Here is a 16,708-nt window from a genome sequence, read left to right as displayed (position 1 = left end):
AAAAATATGTAGGTTTTGTGAGCAACAATAGATGTGGTGCGATTTCCATTGAACCACATCCATTAGCGCTAACCTGATCTCTGTTAGGTAACATTTCTGAATCCTGAATAACATTTAATTTAGCTGATGACAAATTATTGGAGATACCCTTTAAATATAGGTGCACTGGTTCAAGTTCAAGCTCAGCCTGAGTCGCCTTGCTGCTCAAGTGTCAGTGGTGAGCTGTGAAGAGAAGCACCCTGCAGGATAAAATTAGTCGGCAGACGTTAAAGGAGCTTACGGAGCTGGTAGAAATAGCAGACTGTCAAGTCAAACAGCCATGCTTTTAGAACATACACCTGCATCGAGGATTAAAAAAACGTGGTGTTCAGTAATTGACCGGGAATGCCTTCAGTTTGCCAGATCAGGGAGTCTTATGGACTTGTGTCTTCTTTGGTTGCCAAACTGAGGAGCTCCTCCTTGTAATGACCTGCGAGCCTTCTTCACTGTAAAAACCTTTTACTGAAACAATAACTCGTTTAGTTCCCATAACACTGACAACTGTACAATAATCATGGCATTGTTTTGCTTAAAAATGAGATTAGAGACTATTTGGTGTTAGATAGGACGATACATCTTTTTATCACTTACATAAAGACTGGAGATGCTGCACATTTTTGATTTTACTGGGATTGTACATGTAAGACTTTACTGCTCCTGTTAAGTAAATTATGAATTTCTCTCTTTCTCGTGCTTATACAGAGTACATCACAGCCAGGTTTGGAAACAAAGACCTCGAGAGCTATGCTGTGTTCTCATTGGATGATGACCCAGGTGATACTGTGATCATATCCATGTTCATCCGCACCAGACAGTCCAGTGGTCTGCTCCTTATCATGACTAACAGCACAAGCCAGTACCTCCGCCTGTGGCTGGAAGCGGGTATGATCAAAGTTCAGGTCAACAACTTTGAGACCCTGGTCGGTCGGGCTGTGATCAATGACGGCCATTTCCACCTGGTGACTCTGAAACTGGAAGGAGTGGTAGCCACCTTGTTCCAGTCAGCCCAAAGCCAGGGCTTTATACCCATCAGGCTCATCCAGGTCCATCCTGGGGATATGGTTTATGTCGGGGGGCTACCAGACTCAAGGGCATCGGCTTCTTTTGGCGGGTACTTCAAGGGCTGCATCCAGGATCTGAGGATTAACAACAAAAGACTGCAGTTCTATCCAATATCAACTCAGGTAGAATCGTACAACCTGGAACAACTCATCAGCATTGCAGAAGGATGCAGCAGTGACAACGCCTGTGCTGTGAGTTATGGCAGTGCTGCCATATCGATAACGCTGTTGTGCATGAGCTGCTACCCCTTGCGGCCCTGGTGTCTGCACTAACACTGAAAGAGTGCTTTATAATTAATTGATACTGTCTTCTCTGCATTAGGTGAACCCCTGTCTTAACGGGGGAGTGTGTTACTCCATGTGGGATGATTTCATTTGCAACTGCCCCCCCAACACTGCAGGGCGGCGCTGTGAGGAGGTGAAATGGTGCGAGCTGTCTCCCTGCCCAGCTGCTGCAATGTGTCAGCTCCTCTCTCAGGGTTTTGAATGTAAGTAACCTGATAACAGGTTCCAGTCATGCATAATGCATGTCCTGAAAGTACATCATCAGGGAGGAATAAAGACTCTTTAAGAATTCATTTCCCATTCATGGCACATGCAAGCATTTGGAAGAATTTACAAGTAATGTGCAAGCCCCTCATATAGCATATAACTGACATCCACTGAAGACATCATCAGCACTGCACGTCCCTTTAGGGGACTCAATGGTGCACACACAGTTTTAATTACAGCACTGTTGATTACAGCAGGGAACACAGTAGAGGCAGGGATCCTGCATGGGATTCCTCTAAGGCGTGGTAATCCCTGGTCAGATTAACTCTGCTGCCACATGGCTGTGGTAGTTTATGATGACATGTCTTCCTGGAGCAGTCACATGTTCACAGAGGGGAGGGGAAAAACAGCTTTTTAAACAGTTTTTGAGCTAATTTGCTGTTTAAATAAAAACAAACGGTAAGGACAGTGGGGTTATTTCACACTGGATGTTTTGGGAATTATGTTTTCGTTGAAGTTATTAAGGCTCAGTCAGAATAAAGTGGAATCATCTCCTTCTGTACGCCAGTACAAATCAGTTTCCGCTGAGGCAGAGTTGGTATGTTTGTATTTGCTATGCTGCCAGGCTACTGTCAAGTGTGGTTGAACTTACAGAGTCCTGAAAAAAGACATTAGCTTAATTAAACTCTAACCTTGTGACTACACTAGGAACTTCCCGCTCACAGGGTGCACTTTGTAAAAGCAGACCAGACTGTTTTTTAATTAAACATGAGCAGTATGCAGTTCTTAAAGAAACTGGTTTAACGCTTTATAATACAGCGTGCAACTCAGCATGTAATTCCCCTGTAATTTAATGGAATGTCAGTGTTTTTTTTATTTGATATTACAATGTAATTATAATAACCTACACATTCATAAAGGTAGGAATGCTAGAATAATGCTTTTAGAGGACGCAAAGAAATAATTGTTGTAAATAAATTGAATAAGTCTGTAAGTAATTTTTAGTAATTAGTAAGTAACTTTACATAGTGCCACAATTCTGGGTATTTTACAGGAAAGGGGATAAGTCATACTCTAAGTAATTGCTGCTCTACGTGCAGCATAATTTCTTGGTAATTTGACAGTAAAACCAATAACATGTCCCAATCTTACATTGTAAGTAGACTGTAGTTTTAAGGGTATTTTATGGAGTGGATTAGCCTTGACTAACCTCAAGGTACTTTACGGGGTTTGAGACACTCCTTTTGAGAGATGTGAACAGTGATTTTGAAAGAAAGAAAATTAAATTCACATAGGCCTGCAAATTTAGATGGCATTTATTTTTTGTTTTAGCATTTGTAAGGGAGAAAAGTTCTTCTCACATCTATGTTGGATAACTGAAAAGGAAAAAGGACAATCGAGTAATACAAAATCTACTGTGTACATGTGTTAAAAATAAAGGAAATTGGGAAAAGATTCATTTGCTCTATAATATGGCCCACGCCCCAAAATGTAGAGCATATTTACAATGGGTTGTGTCAAACTTTCAGCCACAGGGAGGACTAAGAGCAATGTGGTGTTAGGTTACTCTTCAAGGCCTGAAAACATGAGTCTTTAATGTTCAGGGGGGACTGTAGTCTGTATGGGTGTGATGCTTTGAGACTGCAACAAGTAAGCTGCTCCTCCCTGTCTCTGCTACAGGCTTGTCTAATGTGACATTTCGGCTTGGAAGCAGCATTCCACAGTACCGGAGCAATGGAAAGATTAAGCGCAGCCTGACCAGTGTCTCCCTCAGCTTCCGCTCAAGACGGCTTGCTGCCACATTACTGCATGCACACAAGGACTCAAACTACCTGACGGTCTCTCTCCTGAACTCTCATGTGGTCATGGATCTCCAGGTTGGGGGTGACAAGGACAACGTGTCTATTCAAAGCCAGACTCAGTTCAGTGATGGAAAGTGGCACACTGTGAAGCTCAGCTTGGAAACCCAGGCATCGACCTCCAGTTGGATCATGGTCGTGGATGGAGGAAAGGAGGCCATTAGCATGCCCAAAACAGCTGTGGGTGACCTGGAGTTTCTCGGCAAGGAAGCGGACATCTTCCTGGGTGGTCTAAGCCTGAATGCTGGAGTGGATCTGTCTGGCTGTCTGGGTCCTGTCGAGATTGGGGGGCTTCTTCTCCCTTTCCACCCTGATACAGAGCTGAACCTGCCCAGACCTCAGGAGGAGCAGTTTTTGAGGATAAACAGCAATGCTCCTCTGCTGTACGGCTGCTGGGGAGCCAGTGTTTGCACACCTAACCCTTGCAGGAACGAGGGTGTCTGCGAGGACCTGTTTGACCTGTATCAGTGCACGTGTTCCTCCGAGTGGACGGGCCACCTGTGTCAAGACTCGACAGACCCCTGCATCTCCGGGCCCTGTCTCTACGGCAACTGTGTCAGCCTACCTGGAGGGTATAAGTGTGCGTGTGAGCAGGGGTACAGCGGCGAGCAATGTGAGGTAGAAGTCGATATGTGTGAAAAAAGCAATTGCAGCCACGGCGCCACGTGCCTCAAAGGCTTCCAGACGTACTCCTGTCTATGCCCTCAAAATATGACCGGCCAGTACTGCGAGTGAGTTCCTCAAGAGTTGATTTCAATGTCACCAGAGATAGCAATGTCACCAGTTGTGCTGATTTGCAAACTTCTCTATTACAGCGAGAAACTCCCTGAAATCCCATGGTACATCGAGACCAATCCGTAAGTGCTTTTACATCAAATTCAACACACTTCACTTAACCAAGTAAACAACAAATCAGCCATTTCTGAATTAAACAGTGTTTACTTTCTCTCTTCTGATGTTTGCCCAGACTTCCTCAGTTGCCCGTGTCTACATGCACGGGTACACGGTGGAACTACAGCTGCTTTAATGGAGGACGCTGCTCCGAGGCTGATGATGCTTGTTACTGCCTGCCTGGCTTCGCGGGACAATGGTATGACATGCATAATGATAGTTAATTTGCACGCAACTTGTAATTTTAAAAGTCCATGTCAGTGCAGCTACTGCCCCCAAGTGGCCAAAAACAGAGCTTTTTTAAATTTTCCTTTCAGGTGTGAGAAGGACGTGGATGAATGTGCCTCTGACCCGTGTATGAACGGAGGTTTCTGTGTCAACTACGTGAACAGTTTTGAGTGCGTGTGCGACATGAATTACTCGGGGGTTCACTGCCAAATAGACGTCAGCGACTTCTACTTGTACCTCTTCCTGGGCCTGTGGCAGAACCTCTTCCAGCTCGTGTCCTACCTCGTGATTCGTCTCGACGACGAGCCAGAAATTGAGTGGGGGTTCCAGATCAACGATTAGACCCTCTTTATGATGAATAAAATCAGACCTAGCTCGATGTGAAGGGTTAATCAGTCACAACAGCACATCTACTGGAGGAGATCTGCAACATCTTTGGGCTGTATGAATCAGTTTTATCTCTTCCTGTGGGAACATACACGTCCACAGACATTGCGAGCAAATATATCTACCTACATAGTCTCCGTGGAAAGGGGAAACTGTTCTCCTTTGTGGCCTCTTGTGATTTAGGTTGATAAACCAGGTGTATCTGCATTAATCTACATAATACCTGCAGTATTTAAGTGGTCCGTGTTGCAGATACACAGCTCTTGGTTTGCACTCGTAAACATGAGACTTTTATGAATGTTTGAATTTTTTATGAAGACAATTTTTTTTAAATCTCAGCTTTACAACGAGCTGCTAACGAGGAACAGTGGCTGTTGATATACGTTATGTATTCGTGTAATGTACTGACAGGGTCAGCAATAGAGATGTGTCTGTTGTGAACAGGTTTATTTGGTTATGTTGAACAATACATACTCCATCGTGTTTTTGACAGTGTGTGAATCTGGTTCTAATACTGGAAACTACACTTTAGAGAGCTCTGTGTGTGCCTTAAATATCCACTTTCTGATCTGTGCGACAGCTTTTCTCTCACTGGGGTTTTGTAACGGTTCCTCGCATAGTTATAATCAAGTGGATGAAACTGAAATTACAATATATGTATCTAAGACGTATTTACAAATATTTATGTAACGTAATATAAAATAAGTTGTCCTGCATACAGTATCTGATCTTGAAAGGGAACCCATTATGCTTTTCCTTCATTTCTCAAACAGCATCTACAATTGTGGATGCTCCTGTTAAACATGGATAGAGACTGAACTGGTGAGGTCAGCAAATGCAAACGTGAGTTAAACACTCACTTTTATGCATTTGTTTTTCTACTTTTGGCACTGTGTGATGTGATATGCCTAATATGACTATCAGGCACACCTGAGGGGCTGCAAAAGGTCCAATATGTGATTAAAAAAAAAGGATCATATTGAAATATGAATCATGCAAACCTACTCTGAGTCACAGGAAAAAAAACATAGATGGAAATGAGCATTAAAGGTCTCTTTTAGGAGAAACAAATGTTAATAAATGTGAAATGTTTGGAAAATGACAGTTTTTATTTAAATCCTTTGTATACATATTGCTCATCTGAAACAGGCACATTCAAGAAAACACTACTTCAATTCACTCATCTGGTGATAACAGGTCAAATCTGATGCTAACAATGGTGCCAATAAGATTCACAGAAACATAGTAGCTGCCAAACGGACACAGGACAGGACAGACTCCGTATGGCTCCAGGTAAGTCCACTCGTCTTCTCCTCTCAAAGACATGCTTGATTAAATACTGATCATATGTAGTAGTTACCAAAATGGATGAAAATGTAACCTGACGAGTGAATTATATTTCGCAGCAGGGATCGTATTTTCACATTATATACATAATGTAAGGCCGCTGTGGAGCTGCTACCACAATCACACCCTACACGATGTTGTCTGTGAAGGTTCTCAGTCATCCTTGGACCAGGTCATCGTAGTCCAAGGAGCTTGGAAAGAAAAGCATCTGGACTTCTTTAAGTTGCTTAATATGTTATTTTTATACCAAAACACATCCATCCAACAAGTTAATGACTCATCAGTCCTGTTCATGGAGCTTACAGTCGCAGAGCTCTTTGTAGATCCTCTTTCGTATCTTTGGTATGTCTTTTTGTGAGAAGTGGAGGGGTCTTGTCAGAGCAAGGCATCTAGAATACTGTAAAAGAGCAATATCATGTAGTGAGCAAGCAACAGAAACAAATCTGAAACGATCATGTACGCGAACAAAGTCGCACATACCTCCAGAACAAAAACTCCGCAGTCGTTCTCGTTGGTCTGCTGCGGGACTTTCTGCGAGGAGCAGCAGGGGGAGACAGCACATCGTGTCAGTGAGAGTGAGCGTTCAAACAGGTAACAGTTTAAACCAGGACGACGTACCTCATCGAACGCCACCGTCCAACCGCTTTCAAAAGCAGTTTGCTTCTTTTCTTTTGCTTCGGTCATCAAGTATTTCAGGATGTTCTGTTGAGAGGAAAACGTTTAGAAAGAAAAAGTATTTTGTCAAAGTAACTGCGTGTACGTGAAGTGTGTAATTACCCTTCCAACTTTCTGGAGCCCGTTCCCTTGAGAGTCATAAAGGCAGATTTTCTTTTGGACGATGTCTGCAGTCACCAAACACCAGTGAACCTCCAGATGGATAGGCACCAAAAGAAGTCTCTTAGAAAACAAATCCACCTGGAGGAGACACACGAGATCACAGCCACCCATCCCACCCACTCTTTAGTTCTTTAGAGAGACGTTTTTCATACTTTTCATTGCATAGAAATAAAAGTTATGTTAGTTCTTTTTGCTTCTGGGAGAAACATGGCAATAGAAAGCTGCATGACTAACAAGGGTATCACATCATTTCCATCTAAGAGCTCACCTGCTTCGTCCATCGCTTAACACCATCGTATCCTTTGGTCATCAGCTGCCGGTGGAAGAAACTGTTGAGAAAATGGACCTAAAAGCGAAGACAAACAGAAATCATCAGTTTATAACAATTAAAAATACGTAGATTTAAAAGTTCTAGGATCAAGCATCGCTTTCAAGTAATAGGATAAATATTGGAACGATATCTATAGTGTTGTCTCATATTGGGGTACCAGTACTCCTAGGGGTAGTCCACAGCACTACATGGGCTACTAGCAAGGAACCTGGGGCCTACTGCACCAGCATAAGGTCTAACTGTAGGTCTGTGGATTTCATCTCCATATCTAACAGCACTCAACGCAGCACTGGCTAACAAGCTGAGCCATGTTTGACGCTCAGAGGCTATTCGTCACCAGAGCATCACTGACCGATGGCCTAACCAATCATCCTGGCTGATGCTGCAGAGAGTATCACATTTGGATGATATCTTCAGACTCAGGTCTGCTACACAAGTTCAGTGAATCTGCTCTCATGTGTGAAAAGCGACGGGTGCCAGTGGTCGACTTGCCCGTTCTGGTGATCTGTGGCACCGAAAGCCAGTCGAGCTGCACAAAGATCATCTGTGAGCTCCAACTAAAGGACATTAGGTTCTCATGCCACCCTCATAGAGAGCAGCTGGAAGTCATTTTGTGGGGCTCCTGCTCCTCCTTGTACAGAGGAGCAGAAACTGTTCCTGAAACTGGCTTGATTCCCTCTCCAGCTCTCCTCCTCCTCCATGCCTGCCTGCCCGGCAGGGTGACAGCAATACTCTGTCAGCCTTTTACAGCGGAGGGGTAAGAAGCATTTTAAACAGTCTGGAGTAAATAAACTGACCTCGTTAAATAATATAGAAATACATACAGCCTTATAGTCCCTTTATTGAAAAACTCAGGTAGGTGAAATCTTTCCTCGCTTAGCGTTCGAATGCAAGAAAAATTCCAGCATTTTTAGATCTTCATTTAGAGCTTTGTTTAATTACCTTGTGATGGGAAGAATCCATGATCAGTTCCCCGTACATGTTCATAACCTTCAACAGAAACAACAAATGCGTACACACACCCGTTACATTGATCTTAAACATTCACACTCCAGTGAATCCAGTAAAGCATGGCGTGTTTGGTGTTATAGATGATGCTAACCTGGTCGTTGAGCCAGTTCTGATCTGCCAGCGTCAACAAATCGTCCAGAGTCAACGTGTGTTTCTTGTAGACCACCTGAAAAGACGGGACGGGCTTCTGGAGGATCGCAGCTCGGTATCTGGTAACCTCGGAGAGGACTGTGTTTTTCCTGAACAGACACAAACAGGCAACGCTCAGAAAGCTCCCACTTACTCTTTACCACAACAACAGAATTCTGATTTACCTGTCACTTAAACCAGTGTAAAACTTCCCCTTTAGATGCCTCAAGACGTCGTTCTTACGTAAGGGGATTAAGCTTCCATATTTCATGTAGAAGTCATCAAGAAACTCTGGAGAAACACAGAAACTCTTAACAAACGGCCCAGAGAAGAAAGTTGCACCAAATGTTAACGATGCACATACCGTGGATGTCCTTTGTCAGTGCGTTCAGGCTGACATCAGTGTGAGGGGATACTGTTTTTTTACTACTGATGGTCTCATCAGTATCTGTGACTGTACTCTGGTCCTGGCCTGGAGTACCAGCAGTCTGTGCTGATGGGCTGCCAACCTCGAGTCTTTGTGCAGGAATTGTTCCTGGTACCCTGCTCTGTGTGACGCCTTCACATGTGTAACTGTCTGCATTTACTGAAGATTGGATACTATGACAGTGTCTTAAAGGCTCTCTAATTTCACTAATGTGTACCAAAGTTTCTCCTGTAATGGTTTCACCATCAGTACCTGCAGCAGCATCTGTGTTCACATCCTGGTTCTGTCTTTTACGGGGAGCCTCTGAACCTCCAGTATCACATCCAAGAGCTGACACAAGGACTGATGTTTTTGCTGCATTCAGCGTGTGGTACGCTTTCCTTTTATTTTTTTGTGTCTTTAAGCTGAGGCCAGGGCTCGAGCCAAAGCGTTTTTTAGCTCTAAATATCCCAAAGTGGCACTTCTCTCTCCACTTCCTCCACATCCAAAGCTGTAGTTTACAGTACAAGCGCCTCTTGGCTCGCCTGGACATGTGAGAGACCCCATTGATTAAAGAAATGGATCCCTTCCTCCTCTTCAAGTATTTCGCTTTGCTCCGCTGGCTCTGTGCTCGGTGCATTTGGCAGAGAGTGAAGAACGCTTTCCGGAGAGCCAAGTGTGAGCGAGACGGCTCAAATGTAGCAGCATTTAGCAACAAACCAACACACGGAGCTACATGGTTTCCGGGCCATGATCCAGCCGCTGCTAGCTGAGACAATTTCACCTTGAAGTGGAAAAGTGAAGTGACATGAGGTCTGAAGAATTCACAATTTGACACGATCCTCACAGCTTACTTAGGGGTCCCTGTCCTGGCTTTGGTTTCACAGTCTGACCATCTGCTGCGACACAGAACAAAAGTTTGATTACACATGAGCCTCACTTTGATGAAAAAGGATTTCATAAATAGATCTGATCCTACGGTGAACCGATCAGTGGCTGAACGCTGGTAAATTCTTCTCAGGTATAATCGTGCATATGGACTAATTACTTACTGCTTCTTTTACCAAGGCAAATGATCTGAACAGGTTTCCATCACAGTTGTTGCTTTTGCACTTGCATCAGCTCTTTATACTGAGAAGGAGGCCTTTTTCAGAAGTTGTCAGAGGTCTGAGAGTTACAGACCTGCCTGCAGGTGTGCGTGTGCAGCACATGTCCCCACATAGAAAGACACATTTTTATTTTTACAAGCAATATTATTTTGTTACCTCCAGGCTGTCGGAGCGGGTACAGGTCGCTGTTTTGCCCGCCTTGAATTGCTTTCTTCCAGACACGTGTTTCCAATCACAGACCCTTGCTAAGAAAAAAAAAAAGCCGGCGATGTTTAAAGACACCCAACAATTGGCTGCAACAAACGAGCAGCTAGCCACACACTCACGTAGCCTCGCAGTTTCCCCCTCGTTTGGCTCAATGAAACCTCGAAGCGGAGAAAGCTCTCCGCGGACACGTCCTGTCTGTGTGTGCGTTCACATAAATCAGAGCGTTTTTTATTCAGAACACGGCGTTTGGAGCTAAAACTCTTTAGCTTACTTAGCATTCAGGTTAGCCGATGCAAGATTGGATCACGCAGACGGACGCAACGTGAGCGACGTCTTGCTGTGATTGGTTGTTAGACTTCGGCTTCATCCAATCCGTTGACCGTTAACAGTCACATGTGGTCACGTGCCCCTCTCCTCCTGACCAATCAAAACACAATATTCTTCTTTAGACGTCCGTTTAGTTACATTAACGTGTGTCACTGCCCCCTGCAGGCCCTCTCTGTGCGTTCAGGGATTTTATTTTATAGAAATTTTATAGAAACAAGTGTTACAACAAATCTTGATAACCCGGGTAAATATACCGTATCTTCAACTTCAACTTATACATCCCTTTACTTTGCAAAATAAGACCACAATAAGTTCTTCTTTCTAGTTTCCATTACTCTCAACACTCTTACCTCTTATGCTTTTTCATCCATCATCCATTTCTGTTTTGTCTTTAAAGTTGATCTTGCAATATCATTAAAACACCAGTCAAAGAAATCATGTCTCATTAATAAATACAAAGCTACAGAAACATCAGAATAAAAAATGTCTTGTTTGCCTTCCAACCTTCTGCAGTCATTGACTATTAAACAATTCCAGAATCCACAAAATTAAACATGAAAATGATAAGCCAAACAAAAACATTATGGACTTCCCTGCAGTCTCTGCACGTAGCAGAGGCTGCAGGAAGTCTTTTAAAAATGAAGTCTCTGCCACAAGATTTCAATTTTAAAAGCAGTTGGGAAAAATCTAAACTATTTTCAGGAGAAGCCAAACAAACTTGGGAGGTTGTTTTTGTGGCAGGCTGCTACTAACAATGTGGCCTAAAGATACAGTTTAAAGGGCTCATTCAAAGCTAAATCTAAAGAAATGGCCGTGGCTCGAGACGTTTGCACGGTACTGTAACATATCTGTGATTTAATGCTGAATGGAAGTGACCGTGTGTTTTTACTAAAGTTATTAAACCTCAAAGCTTTGTGAAGTATTCTAGAGGGAATGGAAAAACTCTGCGGCGGTCCTCAGTCTGCACTTTATTGCTCATTTGAGAAAACATTTGAAATCTTCTCATCAGTATCTCTGTTTGCGGCCTGCTGCTGACCTTGAGTGACACTGGTGTAATAAGCAGATGGTCGCTGTCCCCCCCCAAAACCTGGCAAACATCCTGTTTTTTTCTTTTTTTTAGTATCATTGAGCAAGTCCGCAGATCCCTGCTGACAGTGGGGCCCAGCTCTGTAGATGACCAGCGTGACCTCTGTTGAGGGAGACAGCTGGTTACACAATACGAGTGAACCCAAAGATCTTCTCACATGTAATATTTGATATATATTCACGGCAGACATAGAGACAGGTGTCAGTATATGTTGCAGGAGTGTGACACTAAAACTGATTTGAACTAAAGGCTGCTCGTCCCACGCTAGACTTTGTGAGTTTCCATTTGCTTTGGCAGTTATCCTTTAAAAAAAAAAAAAAAAAAAAAAAAAAGAGCAGCACCATGTGACGCAAGAGTCAGGAGGGATGAACATGGTGTTTAACTTGGCTCTGTTTTCATGTTTAAAGTACAGGATATATAAGCAGCGACCTGCACCAGCTCTGCCTCTCATCTTTACCAGCGTCTGCTCGTCTGTGATACCTTATTTTTGTTGCATTTCACACAGAAATGAATCTCCTGAGCTTCACTGTGGTGCTGGGACTGTTGGTGGGGACATGGGCTCAACCCATCGTGCGAAGGCCTCTGTGCGACTCCCCCGAGGCGGAGGAGGCTGCTCTGGTGGCGCAGGATTACCTCAACGCCCAGCACCATCATGGCTACAAGTATGTACTGAACCAGATCGACGACATCAAGGTCTACGCGAAGGTAAGTCAGCAGGTGGAGGTGCTGTTTAGTTACATACAGAAATGTGTGAACACAGTAGAAAAGAATAATGTTTACTGGGCAGAGAAGAAGGATAAACACTAAGTGTAGCAGTCCATACTGCATCATGTTATAGACAGTTTTGTTTATGGTGCCCCTCTCTTTCTAACTTTTTAGGACATTTTCAGACTAAATCAAAAGCAGTTATGTGCTCTATTTTTGCTAATAGGAGCTCTTATATGTTCACCTGCATCTGGAATAATATATACAGCAGAATTTAGTCAATTACCATCTTATGCACTACATTTTTTAAAAGTAATGTAACAATTGTGCAGTGATTTGTATATATTTTTGCTTATTCAGCCAGACGGAGATGAATACGACATGGAAGTTGACCTGCTGGAGACAGACTGTCACGTGTTGGACCCGCTGCCTCTTGCCAACTGCACAGTCAGGCCCAAAGTACAGACGGTGAGACGCAGAAGCTCTCAGGCTTCGACTCCTGTAATTCAGTCGATATTAGTTCTGATCAACCTACTTTGATTCTTCGTTCTCTTCCAGGCGGTAGAAGGAGACTGTGATGTGGTGCTGAAGAAGGTTGGCGGTGTTCTGAAGATGCTCAAGTGCAAATCATAAGCATGCTCATCCAAATGTCAGAACACAGCATCATACTATGAGGTAAACGATCACCACCCAACACCAACCAACACAATCTCTCTATCCCCAATTAAATTCAATATACCTCCTTACCAATATTATATATCAATTAACACACCATCCATAATCAACAAGGTATCACAGATGCTGCTCTCATCCAAATGATTACAAAGAACAAACCACAGCAGTGTCCATACATACTGCATGTGTCAATAACCTGTATGTGACTTTCCTGCTCGACTTGTAGTATCCACAGAGGATTTGTGTTTGGGCTGCCCCAGCCTCCTTCCCCTCAATAACACCGATGCGCTGGATTTTGTCCATGCCTCTCTGACAACCTTCAACAACATGACTGTGAACACGACACACGTTCTTCTCGAGGTTGGAAGGTTGTCATCACAGGTCAGACAGTCAGGATACTTTTTACTAGATGTAACACAGCTGCATGCTTTAACCTGCAGCTTTCAGTTCATCAGTGCTGTTTAATACTCTCAGGTTGTGTCTGGTGGGCCCATCTTCATAACAGAATATGTGGTTGTTGAGGGAAACTGCACCGAGGTTCCCTGCGTGCCTCTCAACGATGCCATGGCTGTGAGTACACAGTAGTAAAAGCACTCAGTTTGTTTTCAGGCCTGTTGATCTGATCTGAGATGGAGAAATGTTCAATCAGGTCACCAGATGTTGAAAATGAACAAAACTGAGAGCTGTGCCTCTCTCTCCAGGCTCGTGGGATTTGTACAGCCAAAGGTACAATCGCCCAGCACAGTGTGGACTGCAAGATGTTCTCCACTCTGGTAAAATACTGCATCTGACTTCTAATATGTTCTGATTCATGAAGACAAAACAACATTCACCATCTAACGTTCACACAGAAAACATTAAGAACTGTTTTTTCTCTCACTGATGTCATTTTTTTAGATTCCCATTGTAGATGCCAACAGCACTGCAGCTGCAGCACATGAACCACTACCGCCAGTGGTTCATGTGCACACACACGGCCTGTCACACAAGCACGGCCACAGCCACCACAAACTGACGGCTCTCCACAACCCCCATAAAAACGTCCTGTTATCTGCAGAGTCAGCAGAATCAGATGAAGTTGTACCTGTCGTCCCTACTGCTGCTGCTCCAGCTGCAGATCCAGCTGCAGACCCTGCTCCAGCTGCAGACCCTGCTCCAGCTGCAGACCCTGCTCTTGCTGCAGATTCTGACTCAGCTGGAGAATCTTTATGGAGTAAGGAACAACCTCTTCACTTCAGGAAGAGAGATGTATCTGCTGCAGCTGCTGCTGTGGTTGTTGCTCCTGCTGTTCAAACAGGACCAGTTACTCCCGTGCCAGTCTGCCCAGGAAGAGTCAGATTCTTCTAAGTGTCCAAGTCTCACAGACTCTATACTTGCTTTCATTTGTAGCAGAGCACCTTTGATACATTAGCCATTTCCAGTAGATGTAACAAAACACCAACCAATGAGAAATAATTCATTGTTTTAACTGTCAAATCAGACAAGCTTCTCTGTCAAATTGTCTGTAAAGATGTTGAATAAATCTCAAGTGAATTTACAGGGTTAATGAGGACACACTGATCATTTGTACTGTAGTCCTTGCCGTCATTCTGCAAAGATTTCAAAAGTCCACAGTGCTGTTTGCCTGTTGTGTTGACTCATGCCAACGACCCTCCTGTGAACCGGCTGACATTTCTGATACAGCCATGAACAACAGCAGCTTTTCCTCTGCACATCCATGCTCAACACAACTCAACATTTCAGAAATGAATGAAAACACCAGGATACTCATACATCCAAGTATGAAAGAGTTCACACTTCATAATCATAAGAGGCTATTTAAAGATTTCAATGTGAAAATGTTGATAAGATATTTTATCCCATCGACCTGAGTTTCTCAGGTTACAGACAGACAAACATACAGGTCAATGCTGGTGAATATGGGCAAAGTCTATTAGTGAATTTACAAGAATGGATCAATATTCAGAAAGCTGCAGTTCATGGTAAAGGACAAATTAGGTAGACAGCCTCAAAAATGCTGTGAACCCTCTGAGTCTAAAAAGCGCTATGATGCCCCCACGGGCTAAACTGATAAGAGAAGCAGCCAAATAAAGAAAAAGTTGTCCTTGGTTACCCACACACGAAGAGATAAGATGATTTTTATACCCAGCTGCTCTAACACCCACTTTCCAGATGTTTTAGACAGTTGTTTTGAACCCATAAACATCAAATTCTCTTAAAAAAATTAAAGCACAATTTTGGTTACTGAGCCCGTAATGAGGCATTCACAAGAGTCCAAACAGTAAGGTTGTGATGTTGGTCAGTATCCTCCGGACCCTCATTTAGTTTCCTTTAATTTATATGGAAAACCTGGAAGTTGTGGGGCAGCCACCTTGAAAGGTTTGGAAGCTTGATGAGGATCAAGTGAAATAGTGGGTTTATACTCACTTTTGCTCAGTGTTACTGTTTGCCCTCTATTTCCAGAGTGTACAACCCATCCTGAACAGAAATATACATGTTTTTTCCTCTTAAAGGCAGAGAATCAAACAGATATGCACACCGTATCGTTTCCTATAGACAGGTTGAATAATGAGCAGAGATGACCACACCTTCAGGATGTCCGACTGTGCTGAAAGCACATCTGTTTGAGGCCAGAGTTCATGGCTCCCAGCTACCGCTCACTGTAAACTTCAACCTATTAAACAGTAACTTTCCACTTAATAGAATTTACTGGATTCTTAGAGTCACCCTTTTCCAAATCAAAAATCATTTAGATGCCAAAGGAAGCTTTCATACTGAAAACACATGCACTGCTCCTCAATTACCACAGCTAATGATATAACAGCTCGTTAGACTGAATATATTCATTTTTTCTTTATTGTTTATACTGAGCACTGCTGTTAACAGAGAAGGACTCATTTTAATCACTGCAACATTTAAATGTTTGTAACAAATTGTGGCTCAGGCCATTGTACAAGTCTACATGAATTAAATGAGTAAATGAATTAGCTTTAAATGATGAACTGGGACAGAGTACACAGACAAGTGACACAAAACTGAAACAAACGTGTCCGATCATGAGAAAAACTTCCCTCATGAATCCTGTAACAGAAAATATGACTGAACAGAAGGTTTTGCTTCTGTCCTGCAGATGTCTTCCTGCGACACCGCTGAGGCTGGCCTTAAGACTTTTATTGCACATGTTGTGACATTAAAAAAAGAGGGACACGAGTCCTTTAATGGGAGTAAGACGTAAGCTGACATGCACTACATTAGAGCCTAACATAACTTAGTCTTTGTAAAAGTCATGCAGAGTTTGAAAAAGGAGTTGGAGCAGAATCCAGGTAATGTTTATGTATTTAGTGCTGGTCTTAAACATGAAACAGGACTTTTTTTTTTAAATGGGGAGACGAGGGAAATTAAATTTAGCTTTAATTTTGGAGACGGGAGGTCCACTTTGCTTTTATGAGTATATACAGCAGAATTTAGTCAATTACCATCTTATGTGCTACATTTTTTAAAAGTAATGTAACAATTGTGCAGTGATTTGTATATATTTTTGCTTATTCAGCCAGACGGAGATGAATACGACATGGAAGTT

At 43.1% G+C, this 16,708-nt stretch overlaps 4 protein-coding genes across 5 annotated transcripts in view; 3 read left to right on the top strand and 1 right to left on the bottom strand.

The window, feature by feature from the left end:
- Positions 1–6,054, top strand: part of LOC102312766 (protein crumbs homolog 1) — a 30,972-nt gene extending 24,918 nt beyond the window's left edge. The window contains exons 4-8 of the mRNA XM_042227373.1: positions 1,423–1,588; positions 3,273–4,182; positions 4,267–4,308; positions 4,419–4,541; positions 4,660–6,054. Of these exons, the coding sequence (XP_042083307.1) occupies positions 1,423–1,588; positions 3,273–4,182; positions 4,267–4,308; positions 4,419–4,541; positions 4,660–4,912 (1,494 nt within the window). The 3' untranslated portion in view covers positions 4,913–6,054. The remainder of the gene's footprint in view (positions 1–1,422; positions 1,589–3,272; positions 4,183–4,266; positions 4,309–4,418; positions 4,542–4,659) is intronic.
- On the bottom strand, positions 6,041–10,692 carry LOC102310082 (SUMO specific peptidase 5). 2 transcript variants are annotated; one of them, XM_005939081.2, is made up of 11 exons: positions 10,454–10,692; positions 10,284–10,372; positions 8,977–9,917; positions 8,798–8,903; positions 8,575–8,722; positions 8,415–8,462; positions 7,410–7,487; positions 7,082–7,219; positions 6,923–7,006; positions 6,785–6,835; positions 6,041–6,701 (listed from the first exon to the last, which is right to left on the bottom strand). In XM_005939081.2, exons 3-11 carry the CDS (start codon positions 9,656–9,658, stop codon positions 6,585–6,587), a joined length of 1,452 nt encoding a protein of 483 aa, XP_005939143.1. In that variant the 5' UTR covers positions 9,659–9,917; positions 10,284–10,372; positions 10,454–10,692; the 3' UTR covers positions 6,041–6,584. The 2 variants fall into 2 exon arrangements, with proteins under 2 accessions (XP_005939143.1, XP_005939144.1); XM_005939082.2 differs by having other exon boundaries at positions 8,977–9,914.
- Positions 10,693–12,164: 1,472 nt separating this feature from the next.
- Positions 12,165–14,688, top strand: LOC121815630 (alpha-2-HS-glycoprotein-like). The gene is given in 7 exon segments (XM_042227366.1): positions 12,165–12,453; positions 12,814–12,921; positions 13,012–13,102; positions 13,355–13,509; positions 13,603–13,698; positions 13,830–13,901; positions 14,026–14,688. Coding segments are annotated over 7 exon segments (1,170 nt in total). The 5' UTR covers positions 12,165–12,255; the 3' UTR covers positions 14,476–14,688.
- A 1,899-nt stretch (positions 14,689–16,587) lies between these two features.
- LOC102308640 (alpha-2-HS-glycoprotein) overlaps positions 16,588–16,708 on the top strand; it is a 5,857-nt gene continuing 5,736 nt past the window's right edge. The window contains exon 1 of the mRNA XM_005939077.3: positions 16,588–16,706. Coding sequence (XP_005939139.3) covers positions 16,700–16,706 — 7 coding nt within the window. The 5' untranslated portion in view covers positions 16,588–16,699. The remainder of the gene's footprint in view (positions 16,707–16,708) is intronic.

The sequence above is a fragment of the Haplochromis burtoni genome, unplaced genomic scaffold (assembly GCF_018398535.1).
Source record: "Haplochromis burtoni strain Fernald_Lab_line unplaced genomic scaffold, NCSU_Asbu1 Contig_257, whole genome shotgun sequence".
Lineage (NCBI taxonomy): Eukaryota > Metazoa > Chordata > Actinopteri > Cichliformes > Cichlidae > Haplochromis > Haplochromis burtoni.
The sequence above is the reverse complement of the archived record's forward strand: the minus strand, read 5'-3'. Positions and strand labels throughout refer to the sequence as shown.

Excerpts from the sequence above, each read along its gene's own strand:
- LOC102310082 (XM_005939081.2), bottom strand. The coding sequence starts at position 9,658 with ATGCACCGAGCACAGAGCCAGCGGAGCAAAGCGAAATACTTGAAGAGG. Across the intron at positions 8,904-8,976 it reads ACTGACAAAGGACATCCACG|AGTTTCTTGATGACTTCTAC; the intron begins GTATGTGCATCG and ends GTGTTTCTCCAG. Across the intron at positions 7,007-7,081 it reads GGCTCCAGAAAGTTGGAAGG|AACATCCTGAAATACTTGAT; the intron begins GTAATTACACAC and ends TCCTCTCAACAG.